This window comes from Rana temporaria, chromosome 1 (genome assembly GCF_905171775.1).
Source record: "Rana temporaria chromosome 1, aRanTem1.1, whole genome shotgun sequence".
NCBI classification, from domain to species: domain Eukaryota; kingdom Metazoa; phylum Chordata; class Amphibia; order Anura; family Ranidae; genus Rana; species Rana temporaria.
In genome coordinates, this window is record NC_053489.1 from 389,882,582 (window position 1) to 389,908,996 (window position 26,415).

General features: G+C 47.0%; 1 protein-coding gene across 2 annotated transcripts in view; it reads right to left on the minus strand.

Moving 5' to 3' along the window:
* MOB3A (MOB kinase activator 3A) overlaps positions 1-26,415 on the minus strand; it is an 81,180-nt gene that overhangs the window by 23,375 nt on the left and 31,390 nt on the right. For both annotated transcript variants that reach the window (XM_040322581.1, XM_040322582.1), the window contains exon 3: positions 6,136-6,338. In XM_040322581.1, coding sequence (XP_040178515.1) covers positions 6,136-6,338 — 203 coding nt within the window. The remainder of the gene's footprint in view (positions 1-6,135; positions 6,339-26,415) is intronic.

The window sequence follows — 26,415 nt, forward strand, 5'->3', positions numbered from 1 at the left end:
TATAGTGAACTTGGTGTTGAGTTATTCACTTTACGGTCAACACTGAGGACAAGGGGGCACTCTTTACGTCGAGAAAAAGATTTCTTCACAGTAAGGTTTCGTCACAGTAAGAGCTGTGAAAATGTGGAATAGACTCCCTGCAGAGGTGGTTCTGGCCAGCTCCGTAGATTGCTTTAAGGAAGGCCTGGATTATTTCCTAAATGTACATAATATAACTGAGTACTAGGATTTGTAGGTAAAGTTGATCCAGGTAATTCTGATTGCCTCTCGGGGGATCAGGAAGGAATTTTCCCCCCTGCTGTAGCAAATTGGATCATGCTCTGCTGGGGTTTCTTGCCTTCCTCTGGATCAACTGTGGGTATGGAGTTGGGTGTATGGGATTGTATTGTGTTTTTTATTTTTTTTTGTTTATTTTTTTGTGGTTGAACTGGATGGACTTGTGTTTTTTTTCAACCTGACAAACTATAACTATACTACATCACCCGGGTTTGGCAATGCACCAGAGCGAAAGAGAATTTTGTTTCATTTGTCAGTAAGATGTGCCAATGGTGTTTTATAATCTTCGACAATTTTGTGTTGAGCGTTGTAATCTAAAACAGATGGTACTGCATTGGTTCTGGTGTCATCCTTCTCTTTATCCTTGATATGTGTTGCTCTGTCCATTCTTATTACTTATTCTATTTTTTGTTTAATCAGGTCTTGTTTGTAGCCTTTATTGGTAAATCTATGTTACCCATGATACAAGTTACTCTGTGCGGCTCACGTCACGATTTTATTTATATACCTGTAAACAATTCACAAGAAGAAGCCATCAGTGCCTGTATGTCCATATATAACCACAACAAAATGGCCATGGTTGTAGACCATTAGAATAATCACATAGAAAATGGCTGCTGCTATTCTAACTATAGGTGGGCTACAAGAAAATGGCGTATCTACATTTTTCCTATTCACTATATAAAGACACTACCGATGTCCAGAATGTATCTCCGATGAAGTCATGTGACAGCGACGATACACGTCAGACACCGGAAGTGACGTTTGCACATTGTGAGCTCGCTGCTTCGTTTCTGATATATACTACATTACTGTTTTAAATGCGAGTACCCCGTTTGTTATACACTTGAATAAACTGCTGAGTGTTTAAAACATATTACACTAGAGAGCCTCCTCTATGTTTTCTCTACCCTGCCTGGTGACACACTTTGGAGCTGTCTTACCTTGCTAACCACCCAGCCAGGAAGGAAGCCTTAACCCCCTAGGCGCTACACTACTGGAAGGATGGATAGGAGTTATCCCCTCTACCCCCGAGTGACTCCATTGGTTTTATTGAATGCTGCTTACCTTGCAGCCGTAAGGTAATTTGCTAGCACACCTTTGGGTGTCACCATACACCGAAGATTCACCAACAAGTCACCTTGCCACCTGCTGATGTCATTTAGCACCCAGCACTTCAATCACTTCACTTGCACTTTGCAATTTCTTTTGATTAAATTGCATTACCTCTTGGACTGAGTCGCAGTTGCATCATCCATCATTGGTGTATATCAGTTATGTTCAGTCATTCATGTTGATGGGAGTATAGCACCATCCTGCGATTTCCTCTGCGACTGCATATATTATTTTTATGCTGCGATTCTATTTCTGCACCCAGCACTCTACTTGCACCTTGCAATTTCTTCACCTCTTGAACTGAGTCGCAGTTGCACCATTTACACTTTGTAACAATTGGACAATCTTGCGGTTCTATCCACCATTCATATGATGTGATTTTACTTACATTATACAGTCACCTATTTGTATGTATTTGCACTCTTATTCAGTTCACCATTTTATTCATCCATCATTGTTGTATATCAGTTATGTCCAGTCATTCATTTGATTGGAGCATAACACCATCCTGCGATTTCCTCTGCGACTGCATGTATTTACGTTGTGATTTTATTTATGCACCCGAGTCACCTTATCTGCACTGTTTGCACATTCATTCAGTACACCTTTGGATGCACCTTATCTTAGCGTTTATAGTGATTTTTATCTTTCAGTCAGTCAATTTGCACATTCATTTATCAATTATACCATTTTGGTTATTTGTACATTATACCACTTACACAATTCTATGCTATTGGAGAGCAACACCATCTCTTGATTTTGTCTCACTGTGGGTAGTAGTTGGCCCATACGGTAGTAGCCGCACCTTTAGGGCTGCCATCAGGGGGGTACAGGCAGTACACATGTAAGGGGCCGGAGGCCCCCAGATGGCAACGCCCCCCCTTTTTTTTTTTTTATTATAAAAAAATATATATATTTTTTTAAATATTTTTTAAATTAAAAGAGCCAAATTTTTTTTTAGAGGTCCGGAGGTTCCCAGGGGCCCGGATGGCAACCCTCCCCCTTTTTTTTTTGTTTATAAAAAAATAAATAATTTTTTAATATATTTTTATTTTATTTTTTAATTAAAGGGCCAATTTTTTTTTTAGGGGTCCAGAGGTCCCCGGATGACAACCCCCCCCCCTTTTCTTTACCCTCTGCACACATAGTTTCTACTGTAGCGCAGGAATAACTACTTTACCCAAGACAGTAAGTGTGTTACAACAAAAATAGAAAAATATAAAAGGGGGAAAAAAAAAAAAAAAAAAAAAAGGGGGAAACATGCAGCCAGCACATCTAAAGACTGCTAAGCTGCAATATACAATATTAAATCTGTGTTAAGTCGCTAACCTGTGAAAGACTGCTCAATACATGTCCCTCATTGCATTTTAAAAACCCAATACATGCAGTGATAGTTAAATATTTTTTCTGCATTTGCATTCTGACAAAGCTAGCAAGCAAAGGTGTCCTTTTTATGAAAGTGAGATCAGCGGCGATCCCGAGTCTCACCGCTGATCTCAGGTCATAAACAGTTTATGAAGCTGAGGTAATCAGTGGAGAACATGTTCTCCACTGATTATCGCAGCGCAGTGAGAATCTGTAACTGACTGTCACAGAAACGGACAGTTTATGAAGGTGCGATCTCAGCACCTCACTGGCGATCTGTGACAGAATTCTCATTTTCTGATTCACCATCTCAGAGGTGGAGAATCAGAGAGAGAAGCACAAAGCTGGCTGAGTATTGTGGAGGAAGAAGGAAGTGTTTTTGGACTTCCATCCTTCACACACACACACACACACAAGTAGCCATACAGTCAGAACACATCCTCCCCACTATTACACACCCCAAAATGAGCAGGTTAGGAATTTATAGTGTGTGTGATAGATATATATATATATATATTCTACCTGCATTAAAATGCTATTAAAGTCATTTTTATATCATTTTTTAGTAAAAAAAAATGGTAAACCCTAAAATATGGTTTTACCCATGGACTGTTCTAGAGGTCGACCGATATATCGGCCGGCCGATATTTGGCCATTTTTAAGAAATCGGCATTGCCCGATTATTGTGAAAATTAAGCCGATTTTCAGGTGCTACACTATACCCTTCTTTCCAGTGCCCGTTCCACCTACAGCAGCACGAGAAATCATTCACCCGCGCCACTGATAGCCTACGCCGGCCCCTATAGAGAAGGGAAACAAGTTTCAGTAGCACCGCCCAGCCCCCCTACCTCGGCGGGTTGTAGCAGAGGAAGAAAGCATGATGATCAAACAACATGTCACAAGCCTGAGCCGCTGCCGCCGTCTGACTAGTAACACTGCCGGGGGCATCGCTGACCTGGAGGGGAGCTGAGCTGAGCATGGCAGGAAGCTTCGGCAAGATCCAGATCGGGATCTATGTGGAGATCAAGAGGAGCGATGGTGAGTGTGTCTTCCCGCTCCTTACTCCTCCCACACCGGCATCCACAGCTAGCCAACCAACCCTCTATTTCTATCTCATACACACAGACCGCCATTGTGTGCCACAGGGTGGGGGGCCGAGCACTTCAGGAGCCGGGCCTTCCATCACACCGGACCCGGGGGTGCTGGGGAGACAGGAGGGAGAGCCCATCATAGAGTGGGGGAGACAGGGAGAGCCCATTACAGGATGGGGGTGAGCTGTCAGAGGATGGAGATCTTCAGATGATGAGCTGACAGCAGTGAGGATGTCTGATGGACCCATACATTATATAGGAAAGGGGGTGCATCTACTGGGATCTTGTCTGGGAAGGAACATGTGTAGAAGAGTGGTGCCTGGCAGGATTATGTCAGAGGCTGGGCCCTCATGGATTGGACTGGGGACGGATGTACTGATTGGGCCCTGTCAGGTGATCGTGGCCAGCACTACCTCCTCTTCCTTCCCTGCATGGATGGAGGGCAAGTCAAAAACTTAATGTGTGCTGCTGTGCCCCCTGCAGACTCCTTTGATGGGACACCTGACAGACTGACAAGCTGGCATTGAGTTGCATTGTGAAAATGGATGAGGATGACTCTGGGTGGATATGAGCCGCTTCACAATGTAACTCTCACGCTCATCCATTTTCACAATGCAACTCAATCATCTTCATATCCCCCTCCACAATGCATCCCCCACCCATGGCCAGCTCCACCCATCCCCCTCCACAACGCACCCCCCACCCACGGCCAGCACCATCCATCCATCCCCCTCCACAACGCATTCCCCACCCACGGCCAGCACCATCTATCCCCCTCCACAACGCATCCCCCACCCACGCCCAGCACCATCCATCCATCCCCCTCCACAATGCATCCCAATCCAAAAATTAACCCAAAATATCGACCGCAAAAATCGGCATCATATATCGGCCGCCCCGATTTCTAAATGTTGGCATCGGCCAGAGAAAAACCCATATCGGTCGACCTCTAGACTGTTCTATTACAGTTATACAGGGTTTATATTTGTATACTTTATTAAAAAATAATAATAATTGATGATTACAAATGTATTTTTCATTTATATGAATGGTGTATAGCTGCATTACATATGTGGGATTCCGTTCATTTACTATACACCATTCACATTAAAATAGGCACATGTATGAGCTTTAAATGTTGATAAAAACAATGTTTTTTTAAAAATTAGGTTAATGTATATTGTTTGGTGGGAATGTAACGTTTATTATTTTATTAATATGTGGTGTGTAATGTGTGGTAATTCGTGTTCAACTTTTGTATTTTTCACTTCCTCTTACTGTAATCCCGCTACATCACGCGAGATTACAGTGAGAGGAGCCGTTCTCAGGAGTTCCCAGCGTTTGTAGATCGCTTCTCATCTCAACATGAGAAGCAATCTACAAAGCTTGATAAACAGGCACTCCGAGGAGAGCGATCTCCTTTGAGAATGCCTGAGAACTGATTAGCAGTATTTTACCGCAGTTTCATAAAAGGACACCACAAGGTTGATGACAACATTTTACATTAAAGTGAAAAACAGAAACCAGTGTTCTGTAATGCTCCGATACCCATGACAAATTATATACCGTATTTATCGCGGTATAACGCGCTCCCGCGTATACCGCGCACCCCTAAAGTGGCCCCCAATCCTGTGGAAAAAAAGTTTTTTTGTACTTACAGTTTTGGTGTCTTGCACAGCGTTCATCGGCGGCCTCGTCGGGTCCGGCGTCCTTCTGCGGCTTCGGTTTTCCTCTTCGGCGGGTCCGGCGTCCTTCTGCGGCTTCGGGTGTCCTTCTGCGGCGGATCCGGCGTCCACCCCACTCGTTTCCCGCGCCGAGTATGAATACTGCGCCGACATATACAGAGCGCAGTACACTCGTGTATTGTCGGCAATGCTCGGCTACCCGCGCTGACGTCCTGTACGTCCAGGACGTGAGTGCGGAAGGAGCCGAGACTGCCCGACTATACCCGAGTGTACTGCGCTCGGTATATGTCGGCGCAGTATACAAAACTCGGCGCGGGAAAGCGGGTATCGGCGTATACCGCGCACCCACGATTTTGCCCTGATTTTCAGGGCAAAAAAGTGCGCGGTATACGCCGATAAATACGGTAATATATATATATATATATATAAGTTGATGTTCTGATTTAACAGCAGCAGTGCTTTCTGGGTAGCTTTAGAAGCTTAGAAATTTCATTTGACACCCAGTGTTCCTCTAAGATAAGTCCTCAGGTAATCCTTACATATTTTTAGATGCCATTTTGGAACGCAAGACGGGGGGTGTAGAGAAAGTAAAATGTGCTCACCAATGGCTCCAGTTCCTTGGTGTCAATCAGATTAAATTCTTTTACAAAATAATAAAAGTGTTTGTAGCAGGTATTCACATGTGCCTCTGCACCCATCTGGATGATTCTGTCAAAGTGATGAATGTAGACATGAACAAAGACCCGGAAAAGTCTTGACAGAATTTTTTTCACTATCTGCAGAAAATTCTTTGGAAAGGGAGTACCTATCAAAAGAAAACAAAAAAAGGAATATGTAAAAAAAATAATTCACTATATACAGAATGAGTTAAAGTGGTTCCAACGTCTAGGTGTTTAACCTAATGCATTCCCTGCATTAAAGGAAAAAAAAAAAAAAAACACAAACACAAACACAAACACACACACAAACACACACACAAACACACACACACACACTACTGGTTTCCTGCCTCTCCAAAAAAACACTTACCCGACACCTCTTACAAGCCAGCATTGTCCCTGCCAGCAGCACCACTCTCCTCTGTGCTTGGATTCACAGAGCAGTGAGAGCTATAGGCTCCTGCTGCTGTCTGCCAAATCCAGTGATCAGCAAATATGGGCAAGCTTTGTGATGCACACAGCCTGGCTCAGGAGAGCACCAGTTTGGGTACCCCATAGCACACAGCTTGCTGTGGGGGCACTCTGAGGAGAGGAGTGAGAGTGAACAGCACTGGCCTTGGACAACCAAATAGGAAAGGGGCTGCTCTGTGCAAGATTGTTACACAGAGCAGGCAAGTATAAATCAGATTTTTTATTTTAACTTGACCACTGGGCACTTAAACCCCTTCCTAACCAGACCAATTTTCAGCTTTCAGTGCTCACATTTTGAATGACAATTGCTCAGTCATGCAACACTGTACCCATATGAAAATCGTTGTCCTTTTTTTCACACAAATAGAGCTTTCTTTTTGTGGTATTTGATCACCATTGGGTTTTTATTTTTTTGCGCTATAAATTGTTAAAAAATTAGTTTTTTGTTTTGGTTATAAAATTTTGCAAATTGGTAATTTTTTTTCATAAAATTGGGCCAAAAGTTAAACTGTTACATATATGAAATTTAGAGAGTCTACAAGCTATGGTGCCAATCATTGAAAACGTACTGAAGGCCCATCTCATTTCTTTTGACACTAAATCTGAATTTGCCTTGTGACTTGAAGTCTTCAATGAACGGGATCCGACTTTGATCCCGACAATACCAGGCACCTGGTATGATTCTTTAGGGAAAAACTCCTCGCCAAAAAAATAAATGAAAAAGAAAAGAAAAGAAAAAAAGGCATGGGGTTCTCACCACCAAGATCACACCAGGCCCTTTGGTCTGGTATGGATTTTATGTTTCAATGATTTTTATTAAAGTTTTACCATACAAAAATATAAAAGTCACAACTTGTCATTGTACAGTTTCAATACAGTACCTGTGGTATGGATTTTAAAGGGGGAACCCCTCATGTCAAGAAAACGGTCCTTCTCGTCTCTCCACTGTCTTCCACTGGGTCTCCTCTCTCCACTGTCTTCTCCCTCTGTTCTTCCTCCAATCTTCTCAACGCTCTCTCCCACTCTAATGCTAGGGCCGTCATGTGCCATGACTTATATAGACATGGGGCGGGGCCACCCACTGACATCAGATGCCCCTCCCCTTGTGACATCAATGCTCACCTTGCCCCAGGGCGGTGCCGCTGGACGACATCAGCGGGTGGTCCTGCCCCATGCCTATTTAAGTCATAGCACACGGTGGTCTTAGCATTAGAACAGTAGAGAGCGTCAAGAGAAGATCAGAGGAAAACAGAGGGAGAAGACAGCAGAGAAACAAGACCTGGCAGACATCAGCGGAGTAGGGAGAAGAAATCGGAGGACACCCAGAGCTGCCTTAATAAATTACTTTAAAAACCTCTGTACTATTGTTAACTTTGACACTTTTTTTTAAAGGCGAGAGATCCAATGTACCCCACACTCATTCACATAGGGTGGGAGGCCAGGATCTGCCCCACCCCCCTGTAAAAGGGGATTTACAGATTCAAATAAGCCCCCCCCACCCACAGACTCCATCAACCACCTGCCAGAGGCCCTTGTCCTCATCAACACATGAACAAGGTGCTTTGGGGTGGGAGGCTCAGGGCCCCCTGCCCCAAAGCACCCCCTCATGTTGAGGGCATGCGTCCTGGTATGGTTTAGGAGTGAGTGGGGGGGGTCCTCGCTAGTCCCCCCCTTTCCTAACCTGCCGGGCTGCGTGCTCGGAAGAGTCCGATATGGATTGGGGGGGGGGGGGGACGACGACAATGTTAGAGCTACACAATTCTAGCTAAAATGAGAATCACAATTTTTTTGCTTAGAAGATAGATCACGATTCTCACGGCGCAACATCATCTTTCACATTAAACAAAATAAAAAAATTGGGCTTACCTTACGGTTTCATTTTTTTTTTTTAATACATTAAAGTATTTACCAAAAAATTGTGTTTGAAAGACCACTATGCAAATACAGTGCAACATAAAATATTGCAACAATCGCCATGTTATTCCCTAGGGTCTCTGCTAAAAAAATATATATACAATGTTTGGGGGTTCCAAGTAATTTTCTAGCAAAAAAATCTGATTTTAACTTTGTAAGAAACAAGTCTCAGAAAAAGGTTTAGACACAGAAGTTTTATCCCTTTGATCTAAGAAGGAAGAGAGTTACTATGTTTCTACTTATCTACTAGCACAGACAATGTTAAAATCTTGGCAGACTGCCAGTATGAGTAGAGAAGTCTCTACGCTTGTTACATGAATAAATCGGGAAACTCTGCAATAGAGATTGTAAGGGGGGGTTAAAGCGAGATCACGATTTTTTTTTACGATTAATTGTGCAGCTCTACAACATGTCCTGTTTTTTTTTTTTGGTATAGGGTTTCCCCCCTTAAAAATCTTCCGGTATGGTCTTGAAGGGGGAACCCCACGCCTTTTTTTTTTAATTGGTGTGGAGTTGCCCCTTCAAGATTCTCAGAGCACAAGTCGCATGCCAAAGTCAGATCAGTTAAGAAGGTGATCTGACTTTCATCCAACTTCAATGATATTCAATGGGCTGAAGTAGAATCAAAGTCAGACCAAAGTAGTGCAGGAACCAATTTCAAAGTCAGACCAGTTAAGACGGCTCTCAAAGGGAAACATTGATTTATACACGTCATGCAGCAGGTGCTCCCAATGACGGAGCATTTGTCGTACCAGTGTAAACCCAGCCTCAGTGACGGTTCACAAGCTGACAAGTTGCGCTCCCTTCAGTACAATGGAACTGTTCTAATAGGAGCGACACAAGTCGCTTCGACTTAGAAAAAAGTTCCTGTACTACTTTGGGGCGACTGCGGAGCAGCTTGCATTGACTTCTATTAAAGAAGTCGTTTGCAAGCCGTGCTGAGGTCGCGCTGTGGGGGACAGCTTCAGAGTAAGTGCCAGGAAAGTACAAATATCACCCAATTTCCCCCTTTCTGGAAAGTAGACATTCCAAGGTATTTAGTAAGAGGCACAGTAAGTTTTTTGCAGTTCTAATTTTTTCCTACAATTTGCAAAATTACGATTTTTTCCCCACAAAATTGTCATATTAACAGGTTATTTCTCACACAGAGCACATGCCTACCACAAATTACACCCTGAAATACATTCTTCTTACTCCTGAGTAAGGCAATACCACGTATGAGACCTTTACACAGCCTGGCCACATATAGATGCCCAACATGCAAGGAGCACCATCAGGTGTTCTAGGATCATAAATTACACATAACATTTCTGGACAACCTCTTACACTTTTGAAGGTCCTGGAGCACCAGGACAATGGCAACACCCAAGAAAATTAGCTTATTTTGGAAAGCAAACACCAACGATTATTCTATGAGGCACAATGAGTCTTTTGAACATGTCGTTTTTTCCCACAAGTTTGTGGAAAATGTGGAAAGAAACACAGGCCTACCTTCAGGGTGGGACCACAGCTTGTAGTGCTTTAGGAACATATCCTGACTGGACCAGGTGGCCGCCCTGTGGATTTGTTCCCAGGAGGCCCCTGCTTTTTTCTGCCCAGGAATTTGCTAGTGACCTGGTTGAATGGGACTGGGACCAGAACTCTCCCATAAGCCAGTGAGATAGCTTTCCTGATCCATTTTTTCTTTTTTGGTTTATCACAAAAATACTGTAAAGTTATATTTTGCATCCTATGAAATAAGGATGCTACCTTTGGTAGATAAAAAGGGTCTGGCCTGAGGGCGACTGACTGTATCAATAGGAAAGGTTCCTTCATGGACAGCCCTTGTAGATCCCCAACCCTCCTGGCCGTGGTAAGGAGCTTTTGGCCAAGATCAAGTGTAGTATCGACTATAGCCTTTAGGGGTGTCTGCTTCACAGGTAAGGCGTTGAGAGCCATTTTTACCTATCCAAGCCATTTGGTCCTTGTGGGGTACCTCTGCTCGGCCTTCTAGGATCGTTGATTAAATTCAGCTTCACCTACTTGCTGCTATTGTGCAGAGGCTTAGCCGCCACAGGGAACGACTTTGCAAACCTCCCCCCTCCCCAACTCTGTGTTACTACTTTCAGGTAGTAGACGCTCATGAGCCTTTGTAAAGGCTGCAAAAAAAAGACGTTGAACCAGAAGAAAGCCACCAAAGAACTCCAGAAGGGACATCCGCAGTGGGGCTTCCTCCACTGCAGCCTTGGATGAAACAGACGGTTGTGCTGCAGCTGAAGGAGGTGGACGGAAGAGTCCCCAACATGACCCAGGAGATCTTAGGCAAGAAGATGATCTTGGAGCAAGGGTGCAAGCAAAGCAGAGACACTGTTCATACAGACCTTCACAAGAGGTATATTTTTCTATTACTTGTGTCTGCAGACGACGCTGGAAAATCATGGAGACTTGCAGCCCGGAACCCCCTTTCAGTAACTTTATTGCAAACACTCCCATACAACGAGAAAAAAGGTTAGCGACGGTTGCCATGAGGAACCCCCATACCCAAGAAAAAGAAATATCCCCCCTACCTCCGGAGGTTCTGCTTTGTGGCAAAGGATCTGGTCCGAATCTTCAATGTCTTTGGCTTCTGGATAGGCAAGTGGTTTGTCTTGCAGGTTAAAGGGACACTCTTGGGGGACCTCCAGCATCTGCAGCCGTGCTTCTCCCTGGGAGCCTCCGCAAAAATCCTGTACTGCCCTGGCCAGCCCCACAACTGTCACAGGTGTGGCCAGCCTGGACACGTAAGTAAGGTTTGCACAGTTTGTACTTTCGGGTTGCAGGCCACACGACCAGGGACTGTCCGAGGTTCAGAGCAACATCTAAGGATTGGCAGAGCATGTGTTCAAAGACTGCCGCCAGAGAACCCGGAACTACACTTGAGCCCTGATTCAGGGTACATCTTCCAGCGTCAGGAAAAAGCCACTAAAGAAGCCAAAAGGAGCCTCAGAAGGCCACAGGTGAGTCCACCCTCCCCAGGTTCCTGTCCCTGCCTCCGGTCAATCCTCCCTGCCTCCACTGTGCTGGAGGAGCGGCACTTTGCCGATAAATCCATTAGGTGGGGCAGGACCCCGGGCTGCAATGGTCTCCCAGCAGAGCTCTATGTAGCGCTGTGGGATCTTGTGGGCCCGGACCTGCTCGAGCTGTATGAGAAGATGGGGATGGAGGGCAGAATGCCTCAGTCAATGAGGGAGGGGATGATCACGATATTGTATAAGCAGAAGGGAGAGCGATCAGACCTGAAAAATTGGCATCCAATCTCTCTTGAACGTGGACTATAAAATCCTCGCCAAGGTTTTGGCCAACAGGCTGAAGTCTGCCATCAGACAGACAGATCATCCACCCGAATCAGACTTGTGCATTTTTGGTCGCAGAATTGCAGACAGCCTTGCACCCGTCCGGGACACGGTCCAGTACATTCATGGCCGCCGTGTGCATGCGGTGCTGGTCATTCTTGACCAGAAGGCCTTTGACCATGAGTTTATGTGCAGAGCTCTGCACAGGTTTGGTCTTGGGGAAATGTTATGTTCATATGTGAATGCGATGTATGACGTTTGGTGTTGGTGAATGGCTGAAAAAAAATAGGATTTTTGTACTCACCGTAAAATCCATTTCTCTGAGTTCATGGACGGACACAGCATCACTGTAGGGTTATATCCGCTTCCTTCCAAGAGATTTAGGCAGAATTACAGCACTTAAAGTGTTAACAACCTTCCTTTAGTGCAGCTCCTCTCAGGGGGCGTGGTTCCCCCGTGTATAACCCACACCCTGCTCTAGCAGCCTCAGTTCGTAACAAGCAGTACAAACAAAGGAGGGGTGGGTGCTGTGTCCGTCCATGAACTCAGAGAAATGGATTTTACGGTCAGTACAAAAATCCTATTTTCTCTTCCGTTCATGGACGGACACAGTATCATTTGACTGTAGGGACGTCCCCAAGCAGTGTCAAAAATTAGAGGGGTGGGAAAAAAAAACACACAGCAAACCAAGCTTCACCCCAAACAAAACCGGAGTTACTTAACGGAGGAACTCCAACCTTAAACTGCGCTTGTAACACCCTGCGGCCGAAGGAGGCATCAGAAGATGCACTCACATCTTGTAAAACTTTCAAAAAGTGTGGACCGACGACCAGGTCGCTGCCTTACACACCTGTAACACAGAGGCTTGATGTCGGAAAGCCCAAGAGGTACTGATCGCCCTGGTCGAATGCGCCGTGACTCGAAAAGGAGGCGCCCGCCTCTTCAGGGCATAGGCCTGAAGCACAACCTGTCGGATCCACCTGGAAATGGTGGCCGACGAGACTGCCAGGCCCTTTCTGGGACCAGACACCGACACAAACAGTGAGTCCGACTTCCGGAACGGAGCCGTCGCCGATAAGTAAACTCGAAAGGGCCCGAACCACATCCAGGGAATGCAAAGTGGCCTCCTTCGGGTTCTTTGGCTGAGGACATAAGGATGGAAGAACAATGTCCTCATTAATGTGAAAGGCTGAAACGACCTCAGGAAGAAAAAAAGAGGGCTGCAGACACAGCACCACCTTATCCTGATGGATGACCAAGTAGGGGGCCTTGCAGGACAAGGCCGCCAGTTCAGACACCCATCTGATTGAGGTAATAGCTACCAGAAAAAAACACCTTTTGTGACAGAGTCAGCAAAGGGATCTTCCGAATTTCCTCAAAGGGAGCTCGCTGAAGCACCGAGAGGACCAAATTCAAGTCCCATGTGGGCAGTGGAGGGCGCACCGGAGAGGCCACATGGCGGACACCCTGCACAAACGTGCGTATCAAGGAGTGCGCTGCCAAGGAACGCTGAAAGTAAACAGCCAGAGCAGATATCTGGCTCTTGACCGTGCTCAAGGCGAGAGCCTGATCCACTCCCCGCTGTAAGAACAGCAGAATCCGGGACACCACGTATGTACGAGGGTGCCACTTAATCTCCTCACACAGAGGTGTAGGCTTTCCACGTATGATGGTAAATCTTTCGTGAAGTAGACTTCCGTGCACGTAGCATGGTAGAGATCACCGAGCCCTGACAGGCCCCGGTCCTTCAGCACCTGGCTCTCAACAGCCACGCCGTTAAAGCCAGTGACTGTAAAGCAGGATGGAAGATCAGACCCTGCGACAGAAGATCTTCTCTCAGGGGTAGACGCCAGGGGACGTCTGCCACCAGACGCACCAGGTCCGCGTACCAGGAGCAGCGCGGCCAATCTGGGGCGATCAGGATTGATGGAATCCCCTCGGCTTCCACCCTGCGCAGCAGGCGAGGAAGAAGCCTCAGAGGAGGGAAGGCGTAAATTAGGCGATAGTGACCCCAAGGGGCCATCAACCCGTCTGACGCGTCCGCCCACGGTTCTCTCTACCTGGCCACGAACTGTGGCACCTTCCGGTTGAGGCGGGACGCTAGAAGGACCACGTCTGGAGTGCCCCATTTTCGGCACAGACCCTGAAACACCTCCGGGTGGAGAGACCACTCCCCTTGATCCAGAGTTGTGCGACTTAGGAAGTCGGCTTGCCAATTTTAAACTCCCGGAATGTACACGGCAGACAGAGCCGGAACGGACCTTTCGGCCCACCGAAGGATGTGCGCGACCTCCGTCGCTGCAGCTGAGCTCCTTGTGCCTCCCTGATGATTGACGTACGCCACGGCCGTGGCGTTGTCGGACTGGATCCTGACCGGTCAGCCCTGCAGCTCCAGGGACCACCTGGCAAGGCACAGCTTGATTGCTCGGAGTTCCAGAATATTGATCGGCAGGCGTGACTCCTCCTGAGTCCAGCGCCCCTGGGCTGACTGAGTGCCCCAAACTCCCCCCCCCCAGCCGGAGAGGCTGGCATCAGTCGTGACCACTGTCCAGCGGCACTGCAGAAAAGACTTCCCGGTCTGAAGCACCGGGGACGTCAGCCACTACACGAGGGAAGACTTGACCAGATGGCTCAACTGAATCTGGAAATCCATAGAAGACGGGAGCTTGTCCCAACGTGACAGAATCTCCTTCTGTAGGTCCCTGGTGTGGAATTGGGCATACGGAACCGCCTCGAAGGAGGCCACCATCAGACCCAGAACCCTCATGCAGAAGCGAAGAGACGACCACTTCTGGGTCGACAACTGCAGATTGCAGGGTCTTCAGTTTTCCCGTCGGGAGGAACACTCTCGCCTCCGCGGAGTCCAGGACTAGTCCCAGGTATTCCAGTCTCTGGGCCGGAACACTGACTTCTGGAAATTCAGAAGCCAGCCGAACTCTTGGAGAGTCTGACACGTGATAGACACGTCCTCTTCTAATTCTGAGCCTGAGGAAGCTCGCAGGAGAAGGTCGTCCAGATATCCCACGATAACGATGCCTTGCTGTCTCAGCAGGGCTAGTATCGGGGCGAGCACCTTGGTGAAAACCTGCGGTGCCGAGGCCAAGCCGAACGGGAGGACCACAAATTGAAAGTGATCATCCCCGATCGCAAAGCGCAGAAACCTCTGGTGCTTTGTGCATATGGGAACATGTAGGTATGCGTCCATGATATCCAAGGACGCCAAGAAGTCCCCCTGATGGAGTGCCGCTATCACCAAGCGGATAGACTCCATCCTGAATATTTGCACCTTGACAAAGCAATTGAGGGCCTTGAGGTCCAGGATAGGGCGGACCCCGTCCTTCTTGGGGACCACAAACAGATTGGAGTAAAACCCCTGAAACCGTTCCTGCAAGGGAACTGGCACAATCACCCCCCTGTCCAGGAAATCCTGGACAGCCCCTGACAGCGCCTGCCGGCGAACCGGAGGAAGCTGGAGGTTGGAAGGAAAAAATCTGCTTGGGGGACAAGAGAGAAACTATCTTGTACCCCCAAGGCAACCACTTTGCAAACCCAACGGTCAGACAGAAGAGACCTCCACCGAGCCGCGAATTTGCGAAGCCGGCCCCCCACCCGAGACCCGGGCGGGGGCAGACTTTCATGCGGAAACAGCAGGTTTGTCCGCAGGCTTGTTGGGCTTGCGGTACCAGGTGCGCTTCTGCCCCGCAGCGGGGGCGCACGAAAAAAAACGCTTTGGGGTAGTAAAGGAGGGACCTTGCTTGCGACGAGGCTCCTTGCCCTTCCCAAACTGTGGGAGCAGTGTGCTCTTACCATCAGTGGCATCCTTAATGATGTCATCCAGGGATGCCCCAGAGACCCACTTTTTTAAAAAGTCCTCCTCAAAGGGGTAACGGGTTGCAAAGTTTTTTGGAACGGCAAAAACTTTTTGCGGTGTATCCCATTCATTATACAACATATTGTCCAAATCAGGAACACAAGGAAACACTTTAGCGGTGCGTGGCGGTTTGCGGAACCAAAAAAAGGACTGGCACGTCAGGTGCCACTGCCACATCTTCAAGTTTCAGAGTATCACGCACCGCAGAAATAAGAGCTCCAACAAATTCCTTGTCCGCAACTGACCCTGAAGCAGAGTCATCCTCACTGTCCACGTGGGTTAAGCCCGCATCCTCCGACACCACAGAACCAGAAATAGCATGGTCCGATTCTGCGTTGGAGACATCCCCAGAAGCAGGCTCAGGGAGGGGGCGCTTTTTACCCCCCTTCTGGGCACTAGCCGCTTCAAACCTGGCGAGAAAAGACTCCAGGACAGCCGACATTGCCTCAACAGATGTGGCAGGGGGAGGGGCAACAAGGGTTAACTCAGGCATTGCTGGGGAAGAAGTCCCTGGTTCAGGCTCCATTATGCCCCACCGCTGTGTCACCCCCTGGCTGCTACTACAGAGTAGGGGGGCCCCCTGGGAACTCACCACCCCTCCCGGTGCAGCGCGGGCTGAGAGAAGCCCAAGGTGTGCTGAGAAGCCGGCTGCGCCTGTCCCCTCAGGCAGATTTGCGGTCTTTTTTGCATCACAAAACGGCCACACGAGGCCAAATGAAATCCAAGATGGCCGCCGAATGTATAAAAACAGCATAGGACCACCGAGCTATACAAAGAGCGACATCGGCAAAATGGCGGCCGTTGCGCATTTAAAAAGACAGTGACACAGCAATACAGCGCAGCACATAATTCACACCATAGCACACAAAAGGCCCTCTAGTGAACACACACAGCCCCCTGCAGTGAACACACACAGCCCCCCGCTCCGCACACAGGCCCAGGTGTATAAAAGCCCACAGAAAGCCCCCCCCCCCTCACAGCCGATACCCCCATAGGAAAGGAGGAAGAGGAAATAAGGGAGAGAGGAAAGCAGGGCAAGCCCTCAGTCGACCTCCCAGGGGAAAATTCCAGCCATACCACCTTACCTGAGCAAGGGGCCACTACTTACCCGTCCTGTGACCACCGGCTGGATGTATCCCAGACAGATTTAACGTCCGCTAAACGGCATGGCTGTCAGTCAGACACACTGTGACAAAGCTATAAAAGACCGGTCATATGTGTGCCCTAGAACAAGATGTTCCCCGGCCGCCCCTGGAGCAACGGGGCCTGTCGTGGACGTCCCAAAGCTGAGCTGAGGGCCGGCACACGCTCGATGGCCGAACATGGGGGGACTACAAGAGTCAAGACCCAGCCTGTCACCCAGTCGGCAGTTGATAGAAGAATCACAGGATTAAAAAATGCAGAAAAAAAAATAATAAAAAGCGAGAAATATCGCAAGAAAAAAAATTCCAGAGTACAGGACTCCAGAGTGCCTGACCTCTCCTGTCGTTAGGCAGCAGAAAAAAAACTGAGGCTACAAGAGTAGGATGTGGGTTATACCCGGGGAACCACGCCCCCTGGGAGGAGCTGCACTAAAGGAAGGTTGTCAACACTTTAAGTGCTGTAATTCTGCCTAAATCTCCTGGAAGGAAGCGGATATAACCCTTCAGTCAAATGATGCCGTGTCCGTCCATGAACGGAAGAGAAACTGACCCCTTTCTGGTTCCTTCTAGGTTCAGACAAGGCTGCCCTCTCTCACCCTTTTTGTTTCCTGTATAGAGCTCTTTGCCCAAAGCATCAGACGGAACCCAGAGATCAGAGGGATCACAGCACCAGGACCAGACATACGGGAGATCAAGTGCTCACTCTACATGGACGCCGTGACAGTGTTCTGTGCTGACCGGCGCTCTATCCTCACCACTTGTCCATACCTGTGAGGACTTCAGCAAAGCTTCAGGGGCAAAGGTCAACTGCGGTAAGTCAGAAGTCATGCTCTTCGTAAAGTGGTTTCCATCTTCTGCATCCATTCCTTTCACCATCAAAATGGATTTCATCAAAATTCTTGGGGTCTGGTGCCGAGGGCGCAGCCCTGAAGTCCTGGGAGGAGAAACTGTCCAAGATGAGACAGAAGTTTGGACTTGGAGCCTCAGAGACCTCACCACTGAAAGGAAAAAACTGGTACTCCGCAGCGAGATTCTCCCTGTGTTGCAGTGCCTCGTCCAGGCCTGGCCCCCTCGGGTCAATACCTGCAAGGCCATCACCAGGGCAAAGTTTCACTTCATCTGGGGCTCCAAAATGGACAGAGTAAAGCGGATGGTTATGTTCAAGGAACCTCTCAAGGGAAGCAAGGGTGTGCCAGACATCACACTTCTGAGGGTGTTCTTTAATTGTAGCTACGTCCGCTGGACTTTGGTTAACAGAACTTTGAACTCTGGTGGCAACGCCGTGTCTCGTTTTTTCCTCCTGCCTCTTAAGAGGTCCCTTCGATGGGACAAATGGGACAGTTCCATACCCTACAACAGGGACACTCCTTGGTATTACGTGGATATTTTTAAGTTGATCAAGGAGCTGGGGCTGCATGGAGTTAAACCTGACTTGTGGAAACCAAAAACTATTCACAAGTTGATCAGACATTGTTGAGACTGTTCCAGGCCTCCCTTCAGCCACTTGCAAAGTGGTCTGGAGGAATGTTTCTTCAAAAAGGGACTCACCAACAGGCACAAAACTGGCATGGATGACAATCCAGGGGGGGATGCCACTGGAGGACATTAATGCATGCCAGAAACCTGTGCAGATACAGGCACTGCCCATTTTACATCATCCAGGAGGAAACTGCTTTGCATGTTTTCTGGAAGTGCCCCTTTGCACATTACCTGTTGAGGGCCTTGGAACCTGAACGTAAAGACTTTGTACCAGACTGCCACCAGACTTCGGTGTGTTGGACAGACTCTTATGTGGAACTCATTCCAAGGAGGACATTGACAGCGCCTGGCGGGTGCAGTGTTACTTTACCACTTAAGACCCGGACCTTTAGGCAGCTAAAAGGACCCAGCCAGTTTTTGCGATTCGGCACTGCGTCGCTTTAACTGACAATTGCGCGGTCGTGCGACGTGGCTTCCAAACAAAATTAACGTCCTTTTTTCCCCCACAAATAGAGCTTTCTTTTGGTGGTATTTGATCACCTCTGCGGTTTTTATTTTTTGCGCTATAAACAAAAATAGAGCGACAATTTTGAAAAAAAAAAATCAATATTTTTAACTTTTTGCTATAATAAATATCCCCCAAAAATATATAAAAACATTTGTTTCCCTCAGTTTAGGCCGATACGTATTCTTCTACCTATTTTTGGTCTAAGAAAAAAACAAAAAAAACAAACAAAAAAAAAAAAAAAATCGCAATAATCGTTTATGGGCTGGTTTGCGCAAAATTTATAGCGTTTACAAAATAGGGGATAGTTTTATTGCATTTTTATTAATTTTTTTACTACTAATGGCGGCAATCATCGATTTTTTTCGTGACTGCGACATTATGGCGGACACTTCGGACAATTTTGACACGTTTTTGGGACCATTGTCATTTTCACAGCAAAAAACAGAGTTAGTCTTACCGGAAACTCTGTTTCCAGGAGTCTTCCAGGACAGCCCTTGAGAGATGGAGCTCCTCCCTGGACAGGAAACACATCACCCCCAGCTCTTTAAAAGGCGGTCCCTCATGCATCTGGTCAGTTTTAATCCAAGAACCGAAGGACGGAGCTGAAATACAGTTAATAACATATATACCATTTACATTATTCATGCATATTCATATATATATATATATATATATATAAATATATATATAAATATATATATATATAAATATATATATATATATAAATATATATTATATATATATATATATATATATATATATATATATATATATATATATATATATATATATATATATACACACACACACACCTACCTCAAAGCATAGGGTGGGAACGTGCTGTCCTGGAAGACTCCTGGAAACAGAGTTTCCGGTAAGACTAACTGTTTTTCCCAAGGCGTCTTCCAGGACAGCCCTTGAGGATGAGCAAGCACTCACCAGATTAGGGTGGGACTACTGCTTGGAGGACTTTTCTCCCAAAGGCCTGATCTTGATTACTCAAGACATCCAAACGATAGTGTCGAATGAATGTTGACATGCTTGACCACGTGGCGGCCTTACATATCTGCTCTGGGGTAGCGCCGGCTCTTTCTGCCCAGGACGTGGCTAACGCCCTTGTAGAATGTGCCTTCAAGCCTTGCGGAGGGTCCAGGTGCAGAGTTTTGTACCCTTCCAAGATGGCCATTTTGATCCACCTGGATATTGTCCCTTTTGAAGCTTGTTTTCCTTTTCGATTTCCGGAAAAAAGAACAAACAGGGCCTCTGATGTTCTAAACTCCTTAGTTGCATCTAGATAGGCAAGGAGGCATCTTCGGACGTCCAGCCGATGCAGCTGTTCTTCTTTGCTGTTTGCAGGTTTATTGCAAAAAGAGGGTAAAATGATGTCCTGACTCTTGTGAAAAGAGGAAGCGACCTTTGGAACAAAAGATTGGTCCGTCCTCAGAATGACTCGATCCTCCAATACCTGCATGTAAGGTTCTCTGATTGACAGAGCCTGGAGTTCGCTGACTCTGCGAGCTGTAGTCATCGCAATTAAGAAGACTGTCTTTAAAGTAATTAACCTTAGAGAAGCCTCTGATATCGGCTCAAAGGGCTCTCTAATAACTGCTTTCAACATAATGGAAAGATCCCATGTCGGTACTTTTCGGCATGGGGCCGGCCGTTGTTTAGCAACCGCCTTACAAAATCTGTTAATAAGTGGATCTTGCTGTAATGAGCGTTGAACGTAAACTGATAGGGTCGCAATTTGAACTTTAATTGTACTTAAAGCCAATTTCTTGTCGATGCCCTCTTGTAAGAATTCTAGAATTGTTGGAGAATCGTATTCTCTCTTCCTATTCTCTTTCAGCCAGAGATTAAATTTTTTCCAGTGCTTCTGATAAATTGCTCTGGTATTTGGCTTGCGACTCTGCAACAGAGTTTTGATCACCCTGTCTGATAGACCCTTGGACTTCAGGATGTCTATTTCAGATACCAAGCCGCCAGATTCAAAAAGGCTGGGTTGGGGTGCTGGACCGGACCTTGAGACAGCAGATCCGGACTGCACGGCAACATCCAGGGTGGCCGATCTACTAAGGATAGTAGAAGTGAAAACCACGCCCTTTTCGGCCAAAAAGGGGCTATTAAAATGAGGGAAGTCTTCTCCGTCTTGAATTTGGAGAGGACTCTCGGCAAAAGATGAAGTGGAGGGAAAGCATAGGTCAGGGTGAATGTCCAACGGTTCTGTAAGGCATCGACTGCTAGTGGTTGATCCCTTGGATTCAGAGAGAAAAAATTTGGTAGTTTGGCATTTTTCCTGTTTGCGAAAAGGTCGATTTCCGGAAGACCCCACTTGGTAACTATGTCTGCAAACACTGTCGGATCTAGAGACCACTCCTCTTGAGAGATAAACTGTCTGCTCAAAAAATCTGCTAGACCGTTCTGCGTACCCTTGAGATGGACGGCTGATAGAGACTCCAGATTCTCTTCTGCCCAAACAAACATTTCTTTGGCTATATTCATCAGGCTGGGGTTCCTGGTTCCCCCCTGCTTGTTCAGATACGCCACTGACGTGACGTTGTCCGACCTGATCTGCAGATGTTGATGTTTTAGTTGGTCTTGAAATGCTGCCATGCCTTTTGCTACAGCTTTTAACTCTCTGTAATTTGACGAGCGCTTCTTTTCTAGGCGACTCCAAGGGCCTTGCGCCCATTGATCCCCTAGATGGGCTCCCCAGCCTTGGTTGCTAGCGTCCGTCGCCAGGATGAGCGTAACCGAGGGGTTCCTCAACAGACCTCCTTTCAGATTGTTTTGGTTTCTCCACCACCAAAGTGCTTGTTTTGTTTTTTCTGAAAGAAACACTTTGTCCTCCAAGTCCTTTCCTAAAAGATTCTGTAAAAGGAATGACTGGAGCGGTCTTTGGTGAAACCTGGCCCATTTCACTGCTGGGATGGAGGCTGTCATGAGGCCTAAAACCGACATTATCTCCCTTACTGTTACAGGGAGATTTGTCTGTATTTGCGCTACTCGTTGACTTATGTGATCGATTTTTTCTTGAGGAAGAAAGGTCTTCTGTTCTGTTGAATTTATTATGTAGCCCAAAAACAGGATCTCCTGAGAGGGAATGAGGTTTGATTTCTCCTGGTTGATGATCCAACCTAACTGAGTCAACCACTGCTGGGCGACCACTAGGTCTGCCAGCAATTTTTGCCTTGTTGGTGCCAAGAACAGTAAGTCGTCTAAGTATGGGACGACTGTTATGCCCTGGAGTCTTAGGGGGGCCAGTGTCTCCGCAAGAATCTTGGTAAAGATCCTCGGGGACGAGGAGAGGCCAAAGTGAAGAGCTTGACTCTGAAAATGATAAATTTTTTCTCTCACTTGAATGGCTATGCGGAGGAACTTTTGGGAGCTTTCCCTGATAGGAATATGAAGGTAGGCATCCTTCAAATCTATTTTTGCCATGAAACAATCTTTTTGAAGCAGATTCTTCACAGAATAGATTGATTCCATCCGGAACTTTTTGTATCGAATGGCCGTGTTCAAAGGTTTTAGGTTGAAGATCAGGCGGTACTTGCCTGACGGCTTCCGCACTAAAAAGACGTGCGAGTAAAAACCCTGACCTTCCTCTTGTTTGGGAACTGGTATTATGACTTTCTGATCTACAAGCTCTCCTATGAGATGTTGTAATGCCTGGGCTTTTGTCTGATCTTTTGCCAGTTGTGTAATCAAGAACCTTTTTGGTGGTACTTGATCGAACTCCAGAGCATAACCCTTTTCTATGACTCCCCTGACAAAATTGTTGGAGGTCAGTTTTTTCCATTGTGGAAGGAAGTCCCCCAATCTTCCTCCCACTTGGATCCTGACATCACTGGGTTTTGGGATTTTTGTCAGGAGGGTTAAAGAGCACATTGGCTTTCTTTTTCCCCCCCTGTGTCGCCCAGGGTCTATTTGACTTCCCTTTTTCCTGATTTTTCTTTTGCCCTTTAAAGGGACGAAAAAACTTCTTGAAACCTGACTTTTTCTTGTCAGGAAAAGTCTTCTTTTTATCCGCAGTGCGTTCTAACGCTTCATCTAGCGGAGTGCCAAACAAAAAATTTCCTGAAAAAGTAACGCTGCAAAGGCGTAACTTAGAGGCAGTGTCTCCCAGCCAGGTTTTGAGCCAAAGAGTTCTCCTCGCAGCCACTGATAGGGAAGCTGCCCTGGCTGAAAGTTTTACCGATTCTGCCGAGGCATCGGCAATAAAGCCCACAGCTTTAAACAGCATGGGAAAGGATTTTAACAGCTCTTCTCTAGACGTACCTGCTGTCAGGTGTTCCTGCAATTGTTTGAGCCAAAACTCCAAATTACGTGCTACACACATGGTTGCTAGGGCTGGCTTAAGGTTAGCCATGGCCGTGTCCCAGGATCTCTTGAGGATAACATCCCCTCTTATCCATGGGATCCGCCAAATGTCCCATATCCTCGAAAACGAGATCTGAGTGTTTAGATACCTTTGCTAGTGGGGCATCAAGTTTGGGAGATTGATTCCAGACCGCAGCGGGGTCCTCATCAAAGGGGAATCTCTTTTTTAGACCACCTGAAAAGAAGGGCCTCTTGTCAGGTTCCTCCCATTCTTTCAGAACCAAGTCTGAAACTATTTTGTGCACTGGAAAAACCTTCTGTTTTTTCCTGCTTAACCCCTGATACATCCTATCATGACGTGAGAGCGAAGCTTTTTCCTCCTTCAACTCCAATGTCTCATGAATAGCCCCAATTAGTTCATCTACCTCCTCCTGGGAGAGTTTGAATCTAGTAGGGGTGTGGGAGTCATCCTGAACATTTTCTTGCCCAGAATCTGCCTGGGAAGAATCTGCATCAGAATTATCAAGGGAAATCTCCTCATTCTCTACAGGATCACCTGTTCCTGATGCTACCGGAATTGGAGAGGTGAGCACCTCCTGCTGTCTAGCAGCTGAACCTGGAATCTGTGTGTCAGCAATTAGTTTCCTGAAAGACTGAAAAGTGGCTTGCATTTCATCCTTAAAAGAACCCAGAAACTTATTAAGCGGGGAATCCTCTTCGCTATTCACAACAGTAGTAATACAGGGACCACATAAGCTTTTGGTATAGCCAGAAGCAAGCCTTGAATTACATGTGGCACATTTCTTTTTGTCTCTAGAAGGGGTTTTAGCATCCTTTGATTCTTTCTGACAGGAAAAAGAGAGAGAGAGAGAGAGAGGGTCTCTTAGTAAATACATAACAAGTGCCCCCTCCTCCCCTGTCCTAAGGTGCCCACTGAGCTATACATAGGATTACAGACCTATCTAGCTCCCCTACACAGGTGAAAAAACACAGGCATAAGGTTCTGGCACAGCCAGCCTACCTGTGAAGAGCCGGCGCCAGACTCCCCTGGAGCGTGTGCAGCGTCCATGCTGCTCGGTGGATAGGCAGAGTACAGCCCACGCTTGCTGCCTTTTGAATGCGCCGACTCGGCCTTCTTCCAAACCCCGCGCCAGGAAACCGGAACCTGAGCTTCCGGCGCACAGTAATGACGCGCATTCCGGCCTGGAGGTTACGCCCAGCGACTTCCGGGTCACGGCGTCCACCGCAAGGAGAGATTCTCCCGCCGCCAGACGCCGCCGCCCATGCACGCCATCACTGCCCACTCCCTCGCCGGGCACCGGAGGGAAGGAGGAACGGGGAACTCCATACACATGCGGAGGGAACCCGTGGCCCAAAAAACGGAGAGGATTATCAGGTGAGGGAACAACCAGCCCAGCTGTCTTCCCCCGCCCTTAGAGATGGACACTCTCCCGGATCCATCCCCCTCTGAAAAGACGGTTCCTCAGGTGACATGTCTCCTCCGTTCTGAGGAAACACATAAAACTGACCAGATGCCTGAGGGACCGCCTTTTAAAGAGCTGGGGGTGATGTGTTTCCTGTCCAGGGAGGAGCTCCATCTCTCAAGGGCTGTCCTAGAAGACGCCTTGGGAAAAATGCATTTAAAATGCATTGTTTATTGTGAAAATGACAGTTGCAGTTTGGGAGTTAACCACAGGGGGCGCTGTTGGGGTTATGTGTTCCCTGAAGTGTGTTTACAACTGTAGGGGGGTGTGGCTGTAGGTGTGACGTCATCGATTGTGTCCCCCTATAAAAGTGAATAACGGGGAAGCCGTGTTTCCACACGGCTCTCCCCGTTCTTCAGCTCCGGGGACCGATCGCGGGACTCCATCGGCGATCGGGTCCGCGAGTCCCGCGGTCACGGAGCTTCGGACCAGGTCGCGGGCGCGCGCCCGCGACCCCAAGGCTGGGCTTAAAGGACAACATACCTATACGTTGATGTGCCCAGCCGTGCCATTCTGCTGACGTATATCAGCGTGAAAGGGTCCTTAACCACTTCCAGACCTGCGCACGACGATGTACGTCCTGTTTTTAAAGATTGATATCTCGGTAACGGCAGCAGCTGCTGCCACAACCGAGGTATCGATCTTTAGTGTGCGCGGTCTGGTACACGATAACGGCGGTCTCCGCGGCGGATTCGCCGCGAGATCGCCGTTATCAGTGGCGGGAGAGGGTCCCCCCCCCCTCCCGCCGCTTACCGGAGCCGTCGGTAGCGGCGGAGGAGATCGGGACCGTTCGGCAGCTGACTGGGGACGAGACTGAAGTAAAAATCTCCTTCGCCTGTCCCCATAGCTCTGCTGGGCGGAAGTGACGTCAAAACGTCAGTCCCGCCCAGCCTCTTAAAGAGACAAATTTTTTTTGTCATTTGAAAAAATTACAGTTTCACATTTTTTTTTTTTTTGCATTTTAGTCTAAATATGAGATCTGAGGTCTTTTTGACCCCAGATCTCATATTTAAGAGGACCTGTCATGCTCTTTTCTATTACAAGGGATGTTTGCATTCCTTATAATAGGAATAAAAGTGATCAATTTGTATTTTATTTTTTTTCAGTGTAAAAAGTAATAAAATAAATATAAATAAGAAAACAAAAAAAACATTTTTTTTAAAGCGCCCCGTCCCGACGAGCTCACACGCAGAAGCGAACGCATACGCGAGTAGCGCCTGCATATGAAAACGGTGTTCAAATCACACAAGTGAGGTATCACCGCGATCGTTAGAGCGAGAGCAATAATTCTAGCCCTAGGCCTACTCTGTAGCTCAAAAAATGCAATCTCTAGAATTTTTTAAATGTCGCCTATCGGGATTTTTAAGGGTAAAAGTTTGACGCCATGCCACGACCGGGCGCAATTTTTAAGCGTGACATGTTGGGTATCATTTTACTTGGCGTAACATTATCTTTCACAATATATAAAAAATTGGGCCAAATTTATTGTTGTCTTATTTTTTAATTCAAAAAAGTGATTTTTTTTCAAAAAAAGTGCGCTTGTAAGACCGCTGCGCAAATACGGTGTGACAAAAAAGTATTGGAATGACCACTATTTTATTCTCTAGGGTGTTAGAAAAAAAATATATAATGTTTGGGGGTTTGAAGTAATTTTCTAGCAGAAAAAACTGTTTTAGTCTTGCAAACACCAAATCTGAAAAACACCTAAGGTCTGGAAGTGGTT